Source organism: Rhinatrema bivittatum, chromosome 5, assembly GCF_901001135.1.
Source record: "Rhinatrema bivittatum chromosome 5, aRhiBiv1.1, whole genome shotgun sequence".
NCBI classification, from domain to species: Eukaryota; Metazoa; Chordata; class Amphibia; order Gymnophiona; family Rhinatrematidae; genus Rhinatrema; species Rhinatrema bivittatum.
The window spans coordinates 65,953,074-65,978,242 of NC_042619.1; the positions used below are offsets into that span (position 1 = coordinate 65,953,074).

A 25,169-nucleotide genomic window follows, 5' to 3' on the forward strand; every position below is an offset into this window, starting at 1 on the left:
TCTGTACCCATGTCAAGCCTGTTGGGCCCTCTTCTTTGCCTGCTTTGACTCCGAATTGCAATATCGACCTGCAGTCAAAAACATCTGAGCAGATGCCCTCTCCCATTCCTCTATCTCCGAAGATACCATCGAACCACTCCGGCACATTATAGATCCTGCTGGGTCCTGCTCTCGACCACCATGGCCATCCCACCTGGGAAGACAGTCATCTCCCAGAAATTCCGCAGCAAAGTGTTATACTGGTCCCACGATTCCCGCGTCGCAGGCCTCCCTGGACGAGCTCGAACCCTCGCCTCTCTCCAGCGATTCTATTGGTGGCCCAATATGCGAAAAGATGGTCAGGCCTATGTGGACTCTTGTCCTGTCTGCGCACAGCAGAAATCTCTGGTGGGACGACCTTGGGAGCTGTTACGGTCATTGCCAGCCCCCAACTAACCTTGGACGCACATTTCCATGGACTTTGTCATGGATCTCCTGCTCTCAAATGGCAATACGGTCATCTGGGTGGTAGTTGACCATTTCTCTAAGATGTCACATTTTATCGCCTTTCCTGGTCTTCCCTTGGCGCCTCAACTGGCACAGCTCTTTGTCCAGCACGTGTTTCATCTCCACGTACCCCCCAAGCATATTCTATCCGATCGCGGAACTCAATTCATAGCCAAGTACTGGAGAGTCCTTTGTAGAAAATTTGACATCACGTTGGACTTCATGACCGCCTACCATCCACAAGCTAACGGGCAAGCAGAGAGGATGAACCACACACTTGAAGCACTTCCTCCGCACCCACGTCAATGCTCTTCCGAATGATTGGGCAGCCCTGCTTCCTAGGCAAAGTTCTCTCTTCTCTCATCCTTGTTCTGCGACTGGATCTTCACCCTTCCAGATTGTCCATGGAAGGTGGCAACTTCCCCCGCTACCTCTACCACTGACCGTTCCTTCACCTGCGGCTCAGTTGACGGCCCAAGAGTTACACCTCCATTGGAACCATAATCAGCAGATGCTTCATGAAGCAGAGCTTAAAGCCAAGAGATTCACCGATGTTCACTATTGACTGACCCCACGGTTTAAACCCAGTGAGAGGATCTGGCTCATTATACAATACATCCGGCTCAAGCTCCCATCCATGCAGAAGGCTCCACGATACATCAGTCCCTTCCCTGTGCTCCGTCAGTTGGGTCCTGTAACCTACCAGCTCTGCCTGCCTTCGTCCTTAAGGATTCACAACTCCTTCCATGTCTCGCTTCTAAAGCCCCTGGTTCTCTCCAGGCCTTCTAGGAAGTTACCCGAACCAGAACAGCTCACCTCTGAGAGCGACACCACCTATCAGGTAAGCGATGTACTTGATGTGAGGAGATGAAGTCGAAGGTAGGAGTAACTTCTCGCATGGGAAGAATTTTGCCCAGAAGAAAACACCTGGGAACCGGCCTCCCACATATTAGATAAAGACCTGATTAAACAATTCCACGGCTCCCACCCCAGGAATCCAAAACCTTCTGGAGGGGGGGCTTAGAAGGGGGGTATTGTTTCGCTTGCTGGCTGTGGAGCCCCGAGACCGGTTTCTCTCACCTCCCACTGCCCTGCAGTGGCGGCAGCAGGCCCGGGCTTTCTGGCAGCATCGGGAAACTGCTGCCAATGCGAGCTGTCCCATCCTGGGGCTTCGGGAGTCTACCCCCTCTCTTCTGCGGCTGGGATGTTGCCAACTGCCTGACCTCTGTGGACTCCTCTTAGGCGCTTGCGCGCGCCTCCTCCTGCTCCTTAAAGGGCCTGCGGCGGGAAAATGCTGCCGGCCCTCCCTGATGATGTCACAGCTCCAGCCTTATATAAGGCTGCATCCGGCTCCCAGCAGATGGCTTGGCAACAGGTCTCCTTGCTTCCTGTGAGTTCCTGAAAGTTCCTGAGTTCTTGAGTTCCTGCCTTCGCTCCTGCCCTCCTTGCCTCTCTGCTTGACCTTGGCTTGACTTTGGACAGGACACTGATTACGAGCTACTCTGCCTGCCACAGTGGCATGTGCCAGCTGCGGCAGGCCTGCGGCCAGGCCCTCTTACCCCCGTTTGCCTGCTCCAGCGCCTGGTTCTGCCGCCGCCGCCTCCAACTCCGGGCCGCTCCCCGTGCTCCCAGCTCCGCGGCGGATGTCTCAGCTCCGCGGCGGGCCTCCCTGTGTGGCCGCGGGGAGACGCTGCTGTTTCGTGCCACGCCCCTCCATAGGCACGCGCGCATCAGTTCTCCTTTTAAAGGGGCCGCGGTGGGAATCTAACCCGTGGCCCCAGATGATGACGTCACTGGGTCCCGGTACTTAAGGCCGGGCCCAGCCAGTGCTTCCTTGCCTTGGCAACAGGTCTCCACATTAGTCGTGTGTCTAGTTGCTGTTCCTGCGTTTCCTCCGTGTTCCTGATTTGTCTACATTCCTGTTCCTGATCCAGCATCCTGTTTCCAACAGAGGCCAAACCAGGCCACAAGAACCTGGCAATTACCCAAATACCAAGAAGATCCCATGCTACTGATGCAATTAATAGCAGTGGCTATTCCCTAAGTAAACTTGATTAATAGCAGTTAATGGACTTCTCAGCTGAGAACTTATCCAAACTTTTTTTGTAACTGCACTAACCACATCCTCTTGCAACAAATTCCAGAGCTTAATTGTGCATTGAGTAAAAAAGAATTTTCCCTGATTAGTCTTAAATGTGCTACTTGCTAACTTCATGGAATGCCCCCCTAGTCTTTCTATTATCTGAAAGTATAAATAACTGATTCACATCTATTCGTTCAAGACTTCTCATGATCTTAAAGACCTCTATCATATCCCCCTTCAGTCGACTCTTCTCCAAGCTGAACAGCCCTAACCTCTTCAGCCTTTCCTTATAGGGGATCTGTTCCATCCCCTGTATCATTTTGGTTGCCCTTCTCTGTACCTTTCCATCGCAACTATATCTTTTTTGAGATGCGGTGACTAGAATTGTACACAGTATTCTAGGTGCGGTCTCACCATGGAGCGATACAGAGGCATTATGACATTTTCCGTTTTCTTAACCATTTGCTGTTTAATAATTCCTAACATTCTGTTTGCTTTTTTGACTGCTGCAGCACATGAGAGACTTCTTAGGAAATTAAAAAGTCATGGGAAAGGGGGCAGTGTCCTGTTCTGGATTGGAAACTAGTTAAAAAAAAAAACGAGGCGTAGGTCTAAATGGTACATTTTCTCTATAGAGAAAAGTGAATAATGGATCTGTTCTGGGACCATTGCTTTTTAACATATTTATAAATGACCTGGAAATGGGAACAGTGAGTGAGGTGATCATATTTGCCGATGACACAAAATTGTTCAGTGTTCAATCACAAGAAGATTGTGAGAAATTGCAAGTGAGCCTTGCAAAACTGGGAGACTGTCACTAAATGAAACTGTATATATATGACGTACAGATCAAAGACTTCAATTAGAAAAACATCATACCCACAAGCTGAAAACAACTACTACCATGTAGTCTATTAGATAAGCGTGGAAACCTCATAAACTGGGTGAGCTTCTTTTTGCAAAAGAGATAGCTCACGCACTGCCAATTTTGCAGCGTTTTAAATTTTGCTTTACAGTCAATTATATTGCTTAAGACTGTATGTATTACCTCGTTTCAATCATCGGTAACCACACTTAATTTTGTCTGGTTTGTTTAGAATTTTTAAAAAATATTTTTATCCATTAATTGTCAGAAACAAGACACTTATCATTGCAGTGCTTGGACAGCGTCTGGAACAACCCAACCCGACGCGGCTCGTGTTTCGTAGGCTTCGTCAGGGGTGGTGAAGTTATATTCAGTGTGTTCCTTGTGTCTGGCTGCGAACTTTGCTACTCGGTCTCAGCTTTTTTGTTAAAGCTTTTTTCTTAAAGCTGAGACCGAGTAGCAGAGTATGCAGCCAGAGTATCCAGCAGTAACTAGTAAAGCTAGTTACTCAGTTAAGCTGTTATATTGTATCATGTCATTATAAGGCTAGCCTTAGACATCTTTTATATGTAAACCGATGTGATATGTCAAATCGAATGTCGGTATAGAAAAACAAACAAACAAACAAATAAATAAATAAAATAAACCTAGCTCTCCCCAATTTTTTTTGTTTTTATACTTACTGCTCCTCCGGAGCAGAAGTAAACTCCGCGTGCCGGCCAGCTGCTGGTGCATGCTTCCTCAGGACAGCATCTAATGGCATTATCCACATTGATTCCAACGACCAGGATGGTGATGCATGGTATTTTAATAAATAAAATGCATTTAATGTAGAAGAAATTGCAATATGTTTCTACCAGTTAGGATAGAAGAGCTTTATTACACTTTTTTTTTGCTTTACTGCTTTAGGTACTGACCATTAGAACAGTTACTGAAAAACTTAACTACTTTCTACCAACTGGTGAACAGCAAGGTCTGCACCTCAGTCAAGTGTTTGAACCTTTTGCTGGCTTGAATCCTGTGCACTATAATTCATACACAGAGGTACTATGTTTACTTCTATACTTTTTTTGCATTTTAATTATTTACTTCTATTCTTTTCTGCACATAATTGTCAAATGTAGCATACCAACTCTATTTATTTTTTTCAAGCCTTTGTGGAAAGCTGCAGTATCTCAGTATGAAAGAATCCTTGAACCAGCAGAACGGAAAATAGCAAGCAAACTGAAAACTTATATTTCTGAAATTCATAACAGCCCACAACAGGTATGCATGTCTTTTATAATAACCTTGCAATTAATATCCACATCTTCTTCAAGACAAGCAGGATGTTAAGTCTTCACAGGTAAGTAACTTCATCCTATGAAGCCTTGCTGTTGAAGATTTCTTCAAAGCTTCTAGAATCCTTTGGCATGCTCTGCTAAGAATATGTGTGCCATCCCATGTCATGGATAGCACACAAGGCTCCTTCAGTTCTTGTTTTTCTGCAGAGCACAGTGGTTGTATGGTTTTCTCTGCCCCAGGATTATAATGTAAGCTTTGTACCTGAGGCAATGGAGAGTGAAGTGACTTGCTGAAGGTCGCAAGGTGTGCCAGTGAAAGATTTGAACCCCGACTTCCTTGATTCTCAGCCTACTGCTCCTCCAGTCGTATTCAAAATGAAGTATGCTTGACATAAATTTGCATATGCTGAGACTGTAATGCATGCAAATGTATACATTAGAGAGAGGAAAAGCAGAGGATGTTAAGAACCTTGTGTGCTATTTCACAATAATATCACAATTACTGTGCATTTTTGCTATTCTTAAACAATTACTGTATTCTTTTGTTGTTCTTTAAGTTTATGCAAGTATTTCAGAAGTATAAGGAACTAGTAAAACGGCCAAGCATAAGGAAAGAATTGATTTTAGAAAGGGAAACATTACTCTCCAGACTTCTGGATAATATTAAAGGTAAGGCCTAAAGAGAGGCATTTTTTAAATTATATGTTTCTGTTGATGATGCTAGGTTTTGCTTGCAAACATATTGGTATAGTGATGTGCACCAGAATTGTTCTGCAGAAAATGGCTTTATTAATTAAATCTCTAGCCTTGGGTTGGTAACTGAATTATATGGTTAATTGTATCACATAGGTTTTCGAACAGACTTCGAAAGTCGATGCCATGGTATTCCTGGTGAAATATCAGGGCCGTTATCAGGCAAGAATCTTCCAGAAGTTGTGAATAACATCGTTTGGGTACGCCACTTGGAATTGAAGGCACGTCACCTTTTTAAACTAAGAAGTTGTATTTTGTTACCCAATAATTATTTTTGTAAAGTAAGAAGTTAAATTGTGTGTATCAGGTTGAGTAATGAAGAAAAACTTCACTATTTTTTTTCAAGATTATAATGAGAAATTAACATACAGATCACCACAGGAGATTGTGAATTTGAAATAGTATTTGTTTGAAAAATGTGTTGCTTTCTTTTTCTCTGTCGATAAGCAGACTAAATTAGCCATTACATGTGGGTGATTCATCTAGCAGTACCGAACAGATTCGTCTCTCCAAGATAGTAGAGCTGTGAGCTTGACTGAGCATGTGCAGGAGTTCCTGCTTGGGCAATGTCTCATGAACCTCCTCGGTCATTTTTTGTTCAAGCACTTGCATGGACATATACACTTGTTCTCAGAATTTTTCAAAAAATCCAAATTTTCTTTTGAAACTTCTTTAAATTTGTTGCCTTGCTGCCTCAGCAGCCCCCTCAGAAGCAGTTTTTAGTGCTACAAAAAAAAGCCAAACCCCCAAATGGGAAGAAAATAATACCAACTTTTTGTGCACCTCTCTTAGTGGCTTTCCCTCCTCAAGATGCCACAAAAAAATCCAACGGTGAGTGGTTTTCAGCAGTGTATACGAGGAAAGTTAATGTCCATTATTGGCGGTCACAAGCTGTATTATATCTGCTTGAGCCCAGAGCATGATCAACAGAATTGTTATGTATGTGAATGAATGTCCTCACGTTCTCAATACTTCAAGTGCACTGTATTGAGGAACTGCATAAATCTCTAAGGAGTCACAACATGTAGCATTGTCTGCCTCTCTGGGATAGGAATGGAGCTGTAGCTCTTCCAAGAGTCCCCCGTCTGCACAGTCTGGGACTGGACCATGGAGTCGAGTTCAGCCAGCCATCTTGCATTGAAGAAAACATGCCACCAGTCGCTGAAACTGGTGGCATGTTTTGTAGGAATGGATCCGGAGGACTCCATTCCTACAAAATCACTTCTAACTATCCCTGACGTTATAGCAAAACCTATATCAGAAATTATTAACTGTTCACTCACCCTTGGACTGGTCCCTTCCGCTCTGAAACAAGCTATCCTCAAAACTATCTTAAAGAAACCAAACCTAGACACTTCAGAACCTGCTAACTTCAGTCCAATATCTAACCTCTCATTCTTAGCGAAACTGATGGAAAGAGTGGTCAACTCGCAGCTTATAGATCACTTCAAAGAACACAGCTTTTTATACCCATCACAATTTGGCTTCCGGAAGTTCTTCAATACGGAAACCCTCTTAATATCCCTAACTGACACCATCCTCAAAGGGCTTGATAAGGGCCAATCATTTATCCTAGCCATGCTAGACATCTCCTCAGCTTTCGACACCATCAGTCATAACATTCTAATTGACTGCCTTACTGACATTGGTATCTAAGGTACTGCCCTGAGCTGGTTTAAACTGTTTAACTCCCTCCCACCCTACCCCTTTGCCCACCCACCCCTAGGTTTGTTTTTCTAATATAGTCTGCCTAACTTCAAATTGGCAACAAGAGAAATTAGTAAATTTGGTATTTCCTTAGGTGTTAACAATCAAATAATTTACCAAAATGAGGTCTATCCAATGTAACTATTGTGGAGCCTTTATTCTGAGGGAAAGCATCTGGAAACTTAGGGCTTGCCCTATTTGTGCAGACGTCTCTTCCTTGAAAAAGGAGCTGGCTAAAGTTAAAGCTGAATTAGCTTCAATAAAGAGAATTTCACCCACATTACATTACTCAGGAATTAATTCCTCATTACCACAGAAAAACCAGGAGTCAAGAAAAAAGAGAGATACAGTGGGCTCAGGTAGAATAAGACATGTGACCCACAGACACCCATTCTTGACAGCTGGGCAGCCCACAAGAATACCCCCCCCACTCACACAGGACATTAAGGAACTTAATAAAAACCAGGATTACAGTGGGCTCTGGTAGAATTAGACCTGTGATGCAGAGTCACACACTGTATCAAGTGCAACAAGTACAAAAAGCCTTCTCTATATTAAACACTGAAGAAGTTATTGAGAAAAAGATTGACGTGTTGTTGCGGTCTGCTCCGCTTCCCCTCTCTCCGCCTGGACTGGTGCTTACCTTCGGGTCAGGAAACGCCGCGCTCACCATCCTCTGGCTCCCAGGGACGCACATAGGCCCATGTGGCCTCCGCCATTTCCTTGCTCCGCTGGCAGTGGCCTCGCGCGCGCGAGGACGGACTCTTTGTGCGCCCAGAACCCGGAAGCCTGGCTCCGCCCGCAGTGATGACGTCACCCGCCACCCAGATATAACCAGCGCTCAGACTATTCCTCTTCGCCTTGCAACGAGGTTCACTACAGTCCTGTAGCTCTGAGTTGCGTTCCTTGCTGTGTTCCCTGCCTGCCTTGACTTCGGTTCGTCCTGACTACGCCTTGCCTGCTGCCTGCCTTGACTTCGGTTCGTCCTGACTACGCCTTGCCTGCTGCCTCCTTGACTTCGGTTCGTCCTGACTACGCCTTGCCTGCTACCTGCCTTGACTCTGTTTTGTCCCGACTACGCCTTGCTCCGCCACGACCCCGGACTCCACGTCGGGCGTCTTTTGCACTTCACCTGTGAGATAGAGTTGTCTCTGCCGTTCCCTAAGTCCCACGGTGCCGGAACCGTACGGGCTCCTCCTGGGGGGGTTCCAGGTGCCCGGGTGAAGCTCTGGTCTTGGACTCTATTCTCTCCGAACTGTCTAGTTCCTTGCTACAGCCTCTCTCTCTGGTTCTAAGTCTCAAGGTGCCAGAACCCTACGGGCTCCTCCTGGGGGGTTCCGGGTGCCCGGGTGAAGAGCTTGTGTCAGCCCCTGCCATCTGTGGACTTCCTGGTTCTCTGTTGCTGGACTCACTCTCTCACTCTCTCTGGGGTCTAAGTCCCAAGGTGCCAGAACCCTATGGGCCCCTCCCGGGGGTTCCGGGTGCCCGGGTGAAGAGCTTGTGCCAGCCCCTGTCATCTGTGGACTCCCTGGTTCTCTGTTGCTGGACTCTCCCTCAGGGGCCCAAGTCCCAAGGTGCCGGAATCCTACGGGCTCCTCCTGGGGGGTTCTGTGTACCCGGGTGAAGATCCTGTATCAGACTCTATTGCTACTAACATCCAGCCCTCTGAGTCTTGGCTCCGCCTCCCGACCTACTCCGCCCCTGGGAGTGGGTTGGCCCAAGGGTCCACTATTCAGCTGCAGAACCCGGCCGCAACAAGTGTTACCTGAAAAGAGAGAAAAAACCCAATGCATACAGAAATTCCAGATCAGTAACCAAAGGAAAAAGCTCATTGTGATGGATGACTCTGTCATCAGTGGCACAACTGCAAAGGGAAAGAGTGAAGTGAATAACAAAACTCAACTAAAGTCTCAAAAAGAGTCCAGGAAAAGAAGTAACCTTAACGAGAAAAGCTGGAAAGCTATGACCACAAATGCTCATAGTTTGTGCAATAAAATCCCAGATCTGCAAGCCCTAATGGCGGAGGCAGACTTGGACGTTGTTGCTATCACAGATACATGGTTCACAGAATCTCATGATTGGAATACAGCAATACCAGGCTTTAGCTTGTTAAGGAAGGACAGGGTGGATAGGAAAGGGGGAGGTGTGGCTCTTTATGTCAGAAACAATATCCAAGCATCTGAGCTGCAAGGAAGATGGGGCAATGAAGAAGCACAATGGGCCAACCTAAAAAAAGATGATGGGGCATCCATTTATATTGGAGTGGTTTACAGGCCTCCAAACCAAAAGGAAGAGCTGGACAGAGATCTGGTTGAAGACATCTAAAAGATAGGAAAGAAGGGAGAAGTGGTGATTGTTGGAGACTTTAATATGCCAGATGTAGACTGTAGAATCCCATCTGCAGAATCTAATAATAGTAGAGAAATAGTGGATGCCCTGCAAGTAGCTTTGTTCAATCAAATGGTAATGGAACCCACGAGAGAAGGAACTATACTCGACTTAGTGCTCACTAATGGAGATAATGTCTCTGATGTCCAGGTGGGCGCCCACCTCAGCACCAGTGATCATCAAACGGTATGGTTTAATATCACAAAAAGGATACGGAAAAGAAGCACAAAGACCCAAGTTTTGCAGTTCAAAAACACGGACTTTGATGAAATGGGGAAGTACCTGGAGGAAGAACTAAAAGGCTGGGAGAACGAGAGAGATGTGGATCAACAGTGGACCAATCTAAAAGGAGCAATTACCAAGGCAACTAATTTATATGTTAGGTTTCATTTTTCTTTTGCTTTTCTTTATTTTTCTATCTGGTTCTCAAAGGAGGTGGCTGACAAAATAAAGGCTAAAAGAACAGCGTTCAAGAAATATAAAAGATCCCAAAGGGAAGAGCACAAAGAAGAATATCTGGTACAACTGAGGGAGACAAAGAAATTAATCAAAACAGCAAAAAGTCAAGCGGAAGAGAGGATTGCCAAGGAGATAAAGAGAGGTGACAAACATTTTTCAGATACATCAGTGAAAAGAGAAAAGTTCAAAGTGGTATAGTGAAATTGAAAGGTGGAAAGGATCAATGTGTGGAGAGAGATGAAGAAATGGCAGAAATATTAAATGAATACTTCAGTTCTGTGTTCATTAAAGAGGACCCTGGAGAAGGACCTTCGCTAGTTAACAAGAAACTGGAGTGGAGTGGAGTAGATGTAACTCCATTTATTTATTTATTTAGCATTTTTCTATACCGACTTTCCAATAACAAAATTATTGATCAATTCGGTTTACATTTTAAACAATAACAACAATGACAAGTAAATGTCTTACAATGAACAGGTCGAATTAACTTGGATTAAGATATATGGGGGTAATAACATAATTAAGATATATGGGGGTAATAACATAATTAACATGAGCGGTGCCTAATATAGGCTAGAGGTTGGGTTTTGATAATAGACTGCCGAAGTTAATAGACTGTCAAAGATAATAGACTGCCAAATATCATGTGATTTCTAGAGAAGATCTATATAGTTCTCTAGCGTGTTACCACTGAGGGGATATTGGCAGGGATATTTCGCAGGTTGATGTTATGGGAAAGCTTGGTTGAATAACCAAGTCTTGAGTCTTTTTTTAAATGTAGTGGAGCATTGCACTGATCTGAGCTCTGATGGGAGAGAGTTCCAGAGTTTAGGCCCAGCTGTGGAGAAAGCTCTTTTACTTAATGCTGACTTCATCGGTGGAATTTGAAGGTTGTTTTTGTAGGCTTGTCTCACTGGTCTGGAAGATGTGTGGAGTTGGAGAGGGAATGTGAGCTCGAGTGGTGCCAGGTTGTGTATTGCCTTGTGGGTTACTGAGAGCACTTTGAACAGTATTCTGAATTTGACGGGAAGCCAGTGTAGGCTTTTTAAGATGGGTGAATGTATGGGAAGAGCTGGAGAAACTGAAAGTGGACAAAGCCATGGGGCCTGATGAAGTTCATCCCAGGATACTGAGGGAGCTCAGAGATGTGCTGGCGGGTCCGCTGTGTGACCTGTTCAATAGAGCCCTCAATCAAACCTCTTCAAATGCTGCAGAATGCTGCAGCTAGAATCCTCACCAACTCACGCAGGTCGGACCATATCACCCCAATCCTTAGAGAACTCCATTGGCTACCGATCCCAGCTAGAATTATTCACAAGTCTTACAATTATCCATAAAACCCTGCATAATAAGAATATTCACTGGCTTAATGTCTCCCTCCATTACCACACCTCAAGCAGACCAACTAGATCCGCTTACAAAGGATCCCTGTCTACACCCTCGCATAAACTTACCCAACACATTTCTACTAAAGAACGTGCGCTTTCCATAGCTGGACCAACAATTTGGAACTCGATGCCGCCTGAACTATGCCAAGAACATTGCTCACTGACCTTCAAAAAAAAGTTAAAAACTTGGTTTTCAAACAAGCCTTTACCTAATCCTCCCTCACCCTGGATCTCATAGCATTTGTAATATAGTTTTTGCTCACCTTCTCTATCATATTAATCTCTTCCTAGGCATCCTGACCTTTTACTTCTCTCTCTCTCCACGTTCCTTTGATATCCCTGTTACATGTAACTTTATTTTTTCTTCTCTCTTTTAAAGCTATACTCTCCTAGTTACTTGTAAACCGATGTGATATTCATTTTAAATAAATAAATAAACTGTCATAACCCATCTGTAAGAGATTAAAGCATTCCAAATGTGGTGCATCATTGTTGGCCCCTTATACTTGGCCAACCTCTGCGCCATCAGCACAATATCTGTCGATGTATGCAGTGCAGTTTGCACTGGGGCAATCGCAGAATTCTTCGACACATTCAATGCACAGAGCATCGATATGCAGAGTGGATCACCACGCTCGACCCACACTGCATTGCAGCACTTGAGGCATCTTGTATCAATGCATTCGACTCATAATGTATCGAAGCATGCTGCATTGAAGTATTCTGTGCCTTCCAGACATTTGACATATGCCACATCAGTGCATATTGTTTCAGCACACTCGCGTGATGCACCAAAAGTTAAGCATTGCACTCTCACATTCTGGGACATCAGTGATCTGACTCATCGATATACCCGAACCTTCCTCTCAGTACGCAACCTGCTTCAACTTGGCATCAGCAGCCCCTTGCCAACAGGCCAAGACAAAGATAACACCATCAGCCAAAAACACACAACTGGCCCAGCCTAAGCCTGGGCCCAGTTTTTGATCCCTCTGAATAATTCTCATTCATTGGTTCAGATCGGGGGCAGAATCCAATATTCTCTGGAGTAATGGCAGTCTGGCTACCAGTTGAGTTTCTTCTGACTACTATCTCTTCCACATTGTTGGACACTTCTGCCAGATCATTCACATCTGTGGCATCTTTATCTGAAAGATCAATTACTCCTGCAGCAATGGGTGATAAAGCAACATGCACAGGGTTTCTATTCTAGATACTTCCTTATCCCCAAGAAATTGAGAGGATTGTGGCATAGTCTGGATCTCAAATAACTGAACAAGCACTTACTTTGAGAGAGATTCAAAATGAAAACCGTCAATATGATCCTTCCCTACATTCAGAGGAGTGAATGGATGTGTGCCTTGGATCTCAAGGATGCATATTTGCAGATACCCATTCGCCTTTCACACTGGCACTGTCTTCGCTTTAAGGTAGATTCTGCTTACTACCAATACAGGGTGCTCCCATTTGGACTGTTGGCTGCCCTGAAAGTCTTCACCAATTGCCTGGCTGTGGTGGCAGCTCATCTGAGGCATAAAGGAATATAAGTCTTCCTGTATCTGACTGACTGGCTAATCACAGAAAGATCTCGGCAGAAAGTTCTCTCTGTAAAATGATTTCCCTTCTGCAGAACCTAGGGTTTCTAATCAACTTTGAAAAATTGAATCTGATACTGACTAAAAGACTCACGTTCATAGGTATGTGGATAGACTCAATACAAGACAGAATGTTCTACCTTCTTATCGAGTGGCCATCATGTCCACATTAATCTGCAAGTTATTGTCATCATGGATTTACCCAAGGGAAGTCTTACATAACAAATCTGCTTCATTTTTTTGAAAGGGTTAATAAACATGTGGATAAAGGTGAACCAGTAGATGTAGTGTATTTGGATTTTCAGAAGGTGTTTGACAAAGTCCCTCATGAGAGGCTTCTATGAAAACTAAAAAGTCATGAGATAGGAGGTGATGTCCTTTCGTGGATTACAAACTGGTTAAAAGGAAACAGAGAGTAGGATTAAATGGTCAATTTTCTCAGTGGAAAAAGTTAATCAGTGGAGTGCCTCAGGGATCTGTACTTGGACCGGTGCTTTTCAATATATATATAAATGATCTGGGAAGGAATATGGCAAGTGAGGTTATCAAATTTGCGGATGATACAAAATTATTCAGAGTAGTTAAATCACAAGCGGATGGTGATATATTACAGGAGGACCTTGCAAGACTGGAAGATTGGGCATCCAAATGGCAGACGAAATTTAATGTGGACAAGTGCAAGGTGTTGCATATAGGGAAAAATAACCCTTGCTGTAGTTACACGATGTTAGGTTCCATATTAGGAGCTACCACCAAGGAAAAAGATCTAGGCATCATAGTGGATAATACTTTAAAATCTTCGGCTCAGTGTGCTGCAGCTGTCAAAAAAGCAAACAGAATGTTAGGAATTATTAGGAAGGGAATGGTTAATAAAATGGAAAATGTCATAATGCCTCTATATCGCTCCATGGTGAGACCGCACCTTGAATACTGTGTACAATTCTGGTCGCCGCATCTCAAAAAAGATATAGTTGCGATGGAGAAGGTACAGAGAAGGGCAACCAAAATGATAAAGGGGATGGAACAGCTCCCCTATGAGGAAAGGCTGAAAAGATTAGGGCTGTTCAGCTTGGAGAAGAGACGGCTGAGGGAGGATATGATAGCGGTCTTTAAGATCGCGGTCTTTAAGATCATGAGAGGTCTTGAACGAGTAGATGTGAATAGGTTATTTACACTTTCGAATAATAGAAGCACTAGGGGGCATTCCATGAAGTTAGCAAGTAGCACATTTAAGACTAATCGGAGAAAATTCTTTTTCACTCAATGCACAATAAAGCTCTAGAATTTGTTGCCGGAGGATGTGGTTAGTGCAGTTAGTGTAGCTGGGTTCAAAAAAGGTTTGGATAAGTTCTCGGAGGAGAAGTCCATTAACGGCTATTAATCAAGTTGACTTAGGGAATAACCACTGCTATTAATTGCATCAGTAGCAAGGGATCTTCTTAGTGTTTGGGTAATTGCAAGGTTCTTGTGGCCTGGTTTGGCCTCTGTTGGAAACAGGATGCTGGGCTTGATGGACCCTTGGTCTGATCCAGCATGGCAATTTCTTATGTTCTTATGACATGTAAAACCCCTGCCCCAAAAACCTCCTGTGCCGTGGGATGTAAATGTGGACCTCTCTCAACTGATGAAACCTCCCTTTGAGCCTTTGGAATCCACTTCTCTGAAGTTCTGAACTTGGAAGGTAATTTTTCTCATTGCTGTCACCTCTGCTGGAAGAGGTGGTGATCTCCAGGCTCTCATCCAATATCCTCTGTTCTTGCAATTCTTTCACAACAGGACAGTTCTAAGAACTCACCCCAAGTTTCTAACAAAGGTAGTCTCTGTGTTCCATATTAATAAATCCATCATATTGCCTACCTTCTTTCCAAAGCTGCTTGCTCATGAAGCCGAAAAAGCCCTCCATATCTTAGCCTGCAAATGGGCCTTGGCATATTATAAGAGATGAACTCAGCCATATCATCAGACCAATCAGCTTTTCATCTCCTATGACTCTAACCGACTGCATACTTTATCTAATTGGTTAGTTAGATGCATTGACCACTGCTCATCTTAGCAGGATTACAAATTACAGATTTAGTTAAAGCTCATCAAGTGAAAGCTATGGTCTCTTCTGTCGTTTACCTTTGCAAAGTGCCTATTGAGGATATCTACAAAGCTGCAACATGGTCTTAAGATCATACTTTCACATCCCATTACTGTCTTGATAATATCTTAAATGTTTAAATTGTTTATTGAATGAAAACATTATACAGCAAGCAATCGTGTGTTATGCAGTGGTTTCTGATGCACAACACACAAAAACACAGGAGAAACATTTTTACATTTTTCAACCACTGAAATGAATAAGAAGAGATGTAACAGCGGAAAATAAAAAGTAATCTATCTTGATAATATCTTAAAGACTGACAGTAAATTTGGACAAGCAATTTTGCACAATCTGTTCTTGCTGTAGTCCACTCTCCACAGTGGGTTGCTTACTAAGTAAATGCTCTCCTGCAACTCTTAGCTTCGGACTCCCCACATGTAATGACTAATTCAGCCTGCATATTTATGGACAAAGAAAGTTTGCTTACTGTAAATGGTGTTTTCCATAGATAGTAGGATGAGTTTGCCTTGGAATACCTGTCCTTCTCCCTGGAGAGTGAACTATGTAGCTTTCTAGCCTGGGACATACTGAGGAGTCTCATGAAGCAATGCCCATGTGGGAACTCCCACAGATGCTCAGTGTGGCGAGATGAGTACATTCGGTGCCACCACACGTAATTGCTAATTCATCCTGCTGTCTACAGAAAACACAGTTTACAGTAAGCAAACTTGGTTTCTTTTTGGGTGTGCTCATGTATTTCAAGCAGATTTCTCAAGCATCAGAGACTGTTAATTGCCTTCTATATTTGATCTAATCAGTTGTTATAATCACAGTGTATCTTTCATTAAAGAAAGAAGGGATTACGGTAATACATATTTTGTAAAAATATAAATTTTTAGTTATATTCTTTACACACAAAGGGAAGGAAGGGGAAAGAGTTCAGACTCTCAAATAGGCCACAAAAGTCTTATTTTCCATCCAATATTGTATTCCTTTTCCTTATGCTACACTAATCTAGACAGGTGGGTTATTTCCTCCTTCCAGCAGATGGAGGCAGAATACCTTTTCTGTGACATCATCATTATTTATGTGTGGTGCAGAACAGTTAAAGCCAGTATTCTCTGGCTCCAGCAGATGGTAGGATGTAATGGAGGTTCAGCTGGATTTTGAAACTGGGTTTGCCTTCTTCTTGGAGTTTGATTTTTGGCATTTACTCATGACGGCTTTGTTGATTCTCTCAGCAGTTAAAGGGCTAGGCATCAGAATTTAATTTTCTGGTTTGTGAGCTATGATATGTTAACTCTCAGCCACAGAAGAGGCTTGGTGGAGCCTGGAATGGAATCTGAGTAAAGCAAAATTAAGAAGATCATCTGAGAAATATGTCTATCCCTCTTTACCTCCCCTATCTTCCCTCCATTAAAATAAAATAACTGTAGACTGAGGAGAGGGAATTCTTGTGGAGCAGGACTTCCATTAGTGAGTTGTCGGCTCGCAAAGGAAGGGGGAAGGTAGGTCTGCCCTTTCTGCCCACTTAATTTTTTTTAAGAGCAAGAGAGCTTTCCTTGTTACTCTTCATCCATTCAGACTAGTCCAGAAGAATGGGTTATTCCCACTGACCAGAAGATGGAGACAGAGATCAACAAGTTTGCTGATGTCACCCTTTATAGGCATTCATGTTGACTTTAGCTTGCCAGTATTCTTTGGCAGATGTTAGGTGAGCATTCTGTGCTGTAGACTAAGGCCAGTTTAGGCTGCATGAACAGGAGAAGAAAAAATTAAAGGGCAGCTCCTCAGGTGAAAGATTTATACTCCCTCCCAACAATCCCAAGGTAGAATAGTATTCCTCGCTGGAAGCTTGATGAGTAAGATTCCCCGCAAGAAACAGTTAACATCTGGTATGAAGACAAAGGCTACCCTAAAAAACACAGCCTGTACAGCAGGCAATAGTCACAAGATGTGGCTGAAAAAACCAGAGTTAAACTCTTAGCCAGACTATTCTGCAGGAACTCGAAAATCCCTGCCACTGAAGCCTTCCACAGGAAATCTAATGAACAGAATATCAAAACCCAAAACAGGTCCATATTCAAAACCTATTTCGATGGATAATCACACAGGAAACAAATGCTGTGGTTGGGGCCCCTGGGAATTGTAGACTGACTCACCCGGACTCTGCTGAAAGCCTCTCGCACAAGCTCCCGGCAGCCAACTGTCTTTCTTTCTAGTCCCCTGTTAGGGCTCTTATTCCACCCTTGCTCTCCTTTTTTTTTTTCAAGAATTTCAAACACACCCAAAAGGGCTGTGTTTCCTCTCTATTTCTCCAAATTTAAGGGAGCGGATGAAAACAGAGAAAGGAGGGAGAGGTGGGGGGAGGGGAATGGGAGAAAAGCTGTAGCCCAAACTGGAATCTTCTCTGGCCCAGGCTCTGCCCAATTAAGGGAGAGAGCCCAGGCTTTTACCACAGGAGCTTCCCAAGTCTCCAAATCTGAGAGATCCAGGCTGTGCCTGACCGAGGAAGGGAGAATCAAACTTTCACCTTAGCAGCTGCCTTAAATTCAAATCCAATAGATCCAGACTCTGCTCAGCCGAGGTAGGGAGAATCAGTCTTTCACCTGAGGAGCTGCCTGACAAACACCTCAATTCTGACATCCAGTATTTCCCCAACCGAGGGAGGGAGAATCATTCTTTTACCTCAGGAGCTGCCTGACAAACACCTCAAATCCAACAGCTCCAGGCTCTGCACAACCTGTTGTGCTTACAGCCCCCATTTTGTTTTGTCTTGTTCAGTGGAGGTAAGAAAGGTGAAGCAATTACCAATGCCTCCATTAGCCTTTGGATTAAAGAGGTCATTGCTGCAGCTTATATAGTTAAAGGCAAGCCCTTATGTAAGCAAATCCAGGCATATTCTTTTGGAGTGCAGACAACTGTATGGAAGGAGTTTCATTTGGTTTATCCACAAGAGAAATGTCGAACTGCTACATGATCATCTTTAAATTCCTTGTAGAAGCATTATCATTTGAACGTGAGTGCTGAGGAAGACACTTCTTTTGCTGCAGAGGTCTTAAGAGCGTAATTGGCAGTATCCCATCCAATTCAGGCGTAGCATGGGTACATCCCATTAGTCTGGCATGGTGTGCGTAGATAAAGGTGAAATTTTATTCTTATCTGATAATATTCTTCTCCTTGAGTCCAGTCAGACCAGTCTAGAACCCACCCTATAACTCTGCCAGATATGTGTTTCTTCCTTGCAGTATGCTGAAGTGTTCAATGCCGAATTGACAGTTTTCTCCTGGTAAACTGAGAGGTTCAAATCAGTGCTATATATAGTACAGTGCTGATTATATGTTTTGAAGTTGTCTTGTTCCAGGTAATACTGGCAAGCTGAGGTCAGCATGGATACCTGTAAGTGGTGACATTGGCGAACCTTTTGATCTCTGCTCCATCTGCTGGTTGGTGGGTAGCAGCCTGTTTGAGAAAAGAGATCATGGTTTATCTCTGTTAAGATGATTGGCTGATCATAGCCAAGACCTATTGAGATGGAATCAGAGTATCCAACGGGGTTATCCAGGTTTTAGAAGGCTTAGGCTGGATAATCAATTTTCCAGAGAGCAATCTTTAACCAACACAGTCTCTGGAATACCTGGGAGCTCAATTCAATATGAAGATGGGCCGAGTGCATCTAACCTCAAAATGATGGTCCAAAATCATAGATCAGGTGGAGAAGTTTATTGCTTAGGGAGCACCCAGATCTTGGGACTATTTTCAGCTATTGGGTACAATGGCTGAGACTTCAGATCTAGTGCCTTGCTCCAGAGCCCATGTGAGACCTCTTGAGTTCTCTTTTCTTTATTGATGGTCACCACAATTTCAAAATTATGAATATCATCTTCCCCTTCAGGTCCAGTGAGGAGTGGTGGTTAATACCTTAAAATTTAGAAAAGTGAGTGAATCTGATGTGGATTCTGGTCACCATGGATGCAAGCCTATAAGGTGGGCGAGCAGTCAGGATCAGGTAATTTAGGGACTTCTGATCTCAGGAGGAAACCTCTTGGTCCATCAACAGGTTGGAAAACAGGGCAATTCGGTTAGCCTTAATCCATTTCCTGCCCTTAGTGAATGAAAAAGCAGTGAGAGTTCTTTCTGGCAATGCAATCACGGTTGTCTGTGTGAATAAGCAAAAACATGTTATGAGCCAGGGGATTTCCGAAGAGATGAACCTCTTGTTTCTTGGGTGTAAAAGAATCTTCTGCAGATTTCAATGATGCACATTGTGGGTCTGGAAGATGTTCAAGCCGATTTTGTCAGCAAAAATTGTCTAGATCCAGGTGAGTTGGTGCTCATTCAGAAAATAGTGGACCACTGGGGCAATCCTCAGATGGATCTTCTGATCAAATGTAAATGTTATGGTTAAGCGATGTTTGTGTGGATTTTTGGGTACTGTGACAGGTGACCACGCCCACGGGGAGGAGCCCCTTGAGGAGCCACAGTACTGGGCTAGACTCAGGACGCACAAACACAGTTAGTTCTTTTATTAAACAGCTTGAAGTATACCACTAGAGGTGGCAGTAGTGAGGTAGTCTGGATGTAGCAGTCTCAGGACCCTCGGCAGAGGAGACCCTTCTCACCCCGTTGGTATAGGGGAATTCCAGTGCAAGTTTCCCAGCAAGGCAGTGCTGTGGATGAGATAGACTGAGAGTTAGATTACTCACTAGATGGTTGCTGTAGGTAGGCAATTCCACCAGGTTGAAGTAGATGGTACAGGCACCGAGGCAGGGAGAGCAGGCCCTCGAGGAGCGAGTACCTGATCCCTGAAAGGCACCTGAAATAAAGCAGAGGGCCCCTGAGGAGCAGGTACCCAGGTTAGCAGTTACCCTGAAGGGCAGAGAGAAAGCTTCCAGCGGCAGCACGGAAGTGGCAGAGTAGCTTAGACCAGCCGAGACCAATTGTTGCTAACTCAACGAGTTAGCAAAACAGTACAGGCTATATACTTGGATGCCGTGACGTCAGTAGAGGGAGGACGCCCCCGAGGTTCACGCCAATGCTGGAATAAAGACGTGGGTGGCGCGCGCGCACCCTAGTAGGTCCTTGGGAGGAGCATGGCGGGAGGCAGCACCATAGCCGTTCCAGAGATGCCGGAGAGGTCGGCTTGTAGATGCGGCGGTAGCCATTTTCCCAAGGTAAGCGGGAGGAGCCGTGAACAAGGTGAGGCAAACGGGGCGAAGCCATCTAGCACCGATGGATGCAACAGTACCACCCTTCAAAGGGTGTCCTCCATGCCTTCTACCAAGTCTTGGTTTCTGAGGATGCATCTTGTGGAATTCTTGAAGCATCTCTTTATCTAATATATTAGCCAAAGGAGTCCAAGAGTTATCTTCAGGTCCATAACCTTCCCATGACAGGAGGTATTCCCATACTCTGCCTCTTTTTCTTACATCAAGGATAGCTTCTTCCTTGTATTCGATATCTTCTTCTGCATCTATTGGTGTAGGTTCAGGTGTCTTGTTGGAGAACTCACTAAGGATCAATGGCTTTAATAGTGAGACATGGAATGCATTATGAATCTTCAGTGTAGGTGGTAGCTTCAGAGTATAGGTGAGATTGCCTAATTGTCGGAGAATGGGAAAAGGTCCAACGAAGTGCGGAGCGAAGTGAGCTGAAGGTAGTTTAAGTCTTAAGTGCTTAGCGGATAGCCAGACTTTGTCACCAGGCTGGAAATCTGTAGCCTTGCAGTGGTGAGCATCGTATCCTTTCTTAGTCTTGGTGTCAGTCACCGATCCACCTCAGGGCTCTGAGGAAGATCTGGTTGACCCTCCTACCACCCAGTCTGTTTGGCATCAGCAACCTTCGAGGAGGAGTTGGAGCGCAGAGTCCAAGTGGCGGTTGATCGGGCACGGCAGGGCATTGAGCCGGTGGCATCGACGGTGCCCGGGCTCGCCCTGCTTGAACTGCTGCTGGAGTGTTACCGACCCAGCTGGCGTCGGTTCCCAGGAAGCCATTGATGCCCAGCGGGGCACCGATGCTTCTCCTGACCGATGTGGTGGTCATTGCCGGTTCTTCCGAGTAGGAAGCCCTGTCGGTGCCTGCAGCGCTATTGTGGCCTGTAGCCCCTGTCCAACTTTGCCAAGGCCTGTGGATGAAGGTCGAGCTGCAAGGACCCCATCCCCTGTGGATTACAGCGAGGATGAGGCTCCTTATGACCCCTGGGGGATGATACTGCAGAATCCTCCTCCGAGGACTTGGAGGATCTCCCCTCAGAGCCCTCTCTTCCAGAGGAGTGAAGGAGGTCTCCTCCTGAGGATCTGACCTTCGCAGGCTTTGTGTGGGCACAAGATTCTGGAGATCCTTCAGTTTGTGGAGGCTCCTAAAGAGATCATGGTGTTCCCGGTGCATGAGATCTTTAAAGAGTTGCTGCTGAGGATTTGGGAGCATCCCCTCACAGTTCCTCCTGTGAACAGGAAGGCGGATGGGGTTTACCTTGTCCAACAGGCTACCGGATTCGAGACGTGTCAGCTGGTGCACACAATTGGTGGTGGTTGAATCAGCTCTCAAGAAGGCCAAGCATTCTCGGACCCATGTCTCAACGCCAGTGGGGCAGGATCACAGAGAACTAGATGCCCTTGGGAGAAAGATTTTTCAGGGGGCTATGCTCATTGCCTGCATTGCCTCCTACCAGCTCTATATGAGCCAGTACTCTCGCAAGCTCTGGAAGCAGGTGCAAGAGGCGGCCGAGCGGCTGCCTCCACAGCAGCAAGACTCCTTTTTGTCGCTGGTGTGTCAGGGCCTGGAGTGCGGGAAACACAAGGTGCGCTCCACCTATGATGTTTGCGAGACGGCAGTGAGAGTCTCTGCAGCGGGATTTGGTGCCCACAGATTGGCAAGACTTAAGTGCTTAGCGGAGATTCTCTCCAGTGCTGTGCACTGGAGAGAATCTCTTCGGAAATAAGGTGAGCGACACGTTAGCCCAGTTGCGAGATCACCATGAGACCCTCCAGCAACTCTTCTCCAGCTCTTTGGATCCAGCCTCCTCAGTCAGGAAGTCTGCGAGGGAGGGTCAGAGGAAGTCTTTGTACCACCAGAGGAAGTACTATCCTCCGGCCCCTCGCTCTTGTTCCAAGAGGGTGAGCTCTCGCAGCTGTCCCAGGCAGCAGTGATCTAAGCCCTAGCTGATGCCCCAGCCAAATCCCAGGATGGGGTTTTGACTGGATTGTAGGGAGCGTGAGTATCTCAGGTAGGGGTGGATTGGATCTTTTGCCTGATCTTCTGGGTGCTGGAGTCACTAGGGTTCGTCATCAATTACACAAAGTCTCATCTCAGCCCATTACCTCACTTGAACTTCATAGGAGCCCTGCTAGACTCGGCTCAAGCAAAGGATTTCCTGCCACCCTCCAGGGCAGTCAACTTACGGTCCATCGTGACACTGACCCAACAGCATATCAGCTCGGTACATGTTGAGACTGTTGGGCCACATGGCAGTAACCATCCATGTTATTCCCTTGGCTCGTTTGCACATGCGCAGAGCTCAGTGGACCTTAAGGTCGCAGTAGCGCTAGGCCACCCAGGACCTTTGGGATCGCATCTGTATCATTCTGTCCCTCTGGGACTTCTTGTCCTGGTGACGAGTTCTTTTGAATTTGGAGCAGGGAATCTCTTTCCAAACTCCTCCTATGCAAATTGTCTTTACCACAGATGCATCCACCCTGGGGTGGGGTGGCAATGTAGAGGGGCTCTGCACACAGGGTCTATGGTCTGCCAAAGAAGCTTGATGTCAAATCAGTTTCCTGGAGCTCTGGGTGATCAGGTACGCTCTATGGGCTTTCAGAGATCAGCTGTCCAACAAAGTTATCCTGATCCAAACTGACAACCAAGTAGCAATGTGGTATGTCAACAAGCAGGGAGGCATAGGGTTGTACCTCCTGTGTCAGGAAGTGGTCCAGATCTGGTACTGGGCCCTGTCCCGTTGAATGGTTCTCCGGGCTATGTATCTGACCGGAACGGTGAATATGATATCGGATAGACTTAGTTGGGCCTTCAGACCCCACAAGTGGTTGCTGTACCAAGGGATAGTGAATCAGATATTTTGCCTCTGGGGAAACCCGGGGTGGACTTCCTACAATAGGAAGGTGACTCAGTTCTGCTCCTTGTACAGGTCAGATGGCGAACCATCCTCAGATGCCTTTGCTGGCCATTGGGGCAAGGGTCTTCTGTATGCTTATCCTCCGATTCCTCTAGTAACAAATACTCTTCTGAAGCTTTGAGAGGACAAGGGACTATGATTCTCATAGCTCCTCACTGGCCAAGACAGTACTGGTTTCTGCTCCTTTGGGAGTTGTCCTTCTGGAAACTGATCAGTCTGGGGACTTACCCAGATTTCATCACGCAGACTCTGACATCCCAACCTCCAGGCCCTGGCACTCACAGCCTGTTGAGAGGCTGATTCTGCACCCCTTTGATTTCTCTAATGATGTATCTTGGGTCCTCGTGGCTTCTAGAAAGCCTTCCAATAGAAAGTCCTACGGGCTGAAGTAGAGGAGGTTTTCCGTGTGGTGTGAATAGAAGGCCCTAGATCCATTCTCCTTCCCCACACAAAAACTGCTTGATTACCTTCTGCACCTATCAGAGGTTGGCTTAAAAACCAACTCCGTTAGAGTCCACTTAAGTGCTATTGGCGCATACCACCAAGGTGTAAATGTACAGCCTATAGTTGTGTTATGCCCAGGCAGGACTGCATCTTGGGGGTCATGTTAAGGTTTATTCTGTCAGAGCCATAGCGATGTGGAGTTCTTTCCACACATTCACATCTCACTACTGTCTGGATAGGGATGGCTGATGAAACAGTAAGTTCAGCCAGTTTTTCCTCTGGAACCTATTTGAGGTGTAGAACCCAAGTTTCCATAGCTAGGGCCCTTTGTTTGGGTTCAGACTGTCTCCCCCTCTGTTACCAACAGCGCCTTGGTGGTTGTGCCCGTTGGCACCTGGTTGGTGGCTTATTGGCCATCTCTTTGTGTTGGGTAGCAGCCTGTAGCTAGGGATTCACCCATGTGTGAGGGCTACCATTCTGCTTTTCCTAGGAGAAAGCAGAGTTGCTTACCTGTAAGAGGTGTTCTCCTAGGACAGCAGGATGTTAGTCTTCACGAAACTCGCCCGCAACCCTGCGGAGTTGGGTTTCTCCTGTGGTTTATTATTTTATCATAATTCTATGTTATGAGACTGAAGAGGGACCCTGCGTGGACGTGTGGTATAGGCATGCTGGGCATGTTCAGCGTGCCTTGTCAACGTTCTAGAAAATTTGACATAAGTTTTCCATGCCGTGCTCCATCTGATGATGTCACCCATGTGTGAGGACTAACATCCTTCTGTCCTAGGAGAATACCTGTCACAGGTAAGCAACTTTATTTTCTTAAATTATGGTAACCCTCTTTTAAACTACCAGGAGAGAATAATTATAGGCAAGGAATTTAGTCAATTTCTGTTATGTATTTTGAAGTTAGTAAATGGAAGATTTACTATAGTATAAAAATAAATGCATAAAATTAAATATAAGTTGTGAAGAAGCTTTATTATCCCCATCTGTTTCATATTTCTCTAATGACATTGGCCTTTAAGGTGGATGACACCATCAAGATTGCTGAGGCTCTTCTGTTTGACTTGTCCGGATTTCAGTCATTCCGCCGAAGTGCAGATGATCTTTTAGAGCAATTTAAAATATATGAACAAGATCATTTTGATGATTGGTCTAGAGAAATTCAGTCTGGTTTGTCAGATTCTAAATCTGGAATATGGTAAGATTAAATAATTTTAACATAATTTGCAATCTTTATGTTTATAAAATGATGACAGAGATAATTGATGACCTTTAATACTTTCAAGCAGCATGCACCTGTTCTCATAATAGCGAGCAAAATTGGGCAGAGAGTAAAGGGATATTTGGAGGTGGAGGCAGTTTGAGGAGGGAGTTAAGTGTGGCAAAGAGATGACAAGAGTTGGTGGCAAGGGAGTTTGTTAGATGGACATACTAGTCTTGTTTGGCAAGAGCAATAGCAGCTTGGAAGGAGGTCAGCATGAATTTGAAATGTACGAAG

General features: G+C 45.1%; 1 protein-coding gene across 1 annotated transcript in view; it reads left to right on the forward strand.

Annotated features, from left to right (window-relative positions):
- DYNC2H1 (dynein cytoplasmic 2 heavy chain 1) overlaps positions 1-25,169 on the forward strand; it is a 1,848,033-nt gene that overhangs the window by 97,482 nt on the left and 1,725,382 nt on the right. Inside the window, exons 7-11 of the mRNA XM_029602426.1 lie at positions 4,344-4,478; positions 4,587-4,700; positions 5,275-5,386; positions 5,567-5,691; positions 24,694-24,869. Coding sequence (XP_029458286.1) covers positions 4,344-4,478; positions 4,587-4,700; positions 5,275-5,386; positions 5,567-5,691; positions 24,694-24,869 — 662 coding nt within the window. The remainder of the gene's footprint in view (positions 1-4,343; positions 4,479-4,586; positions 4,701-5,274; positions 5,387-5,566; positions 5,692-24,693; positions 24,870-25,169) is intronic.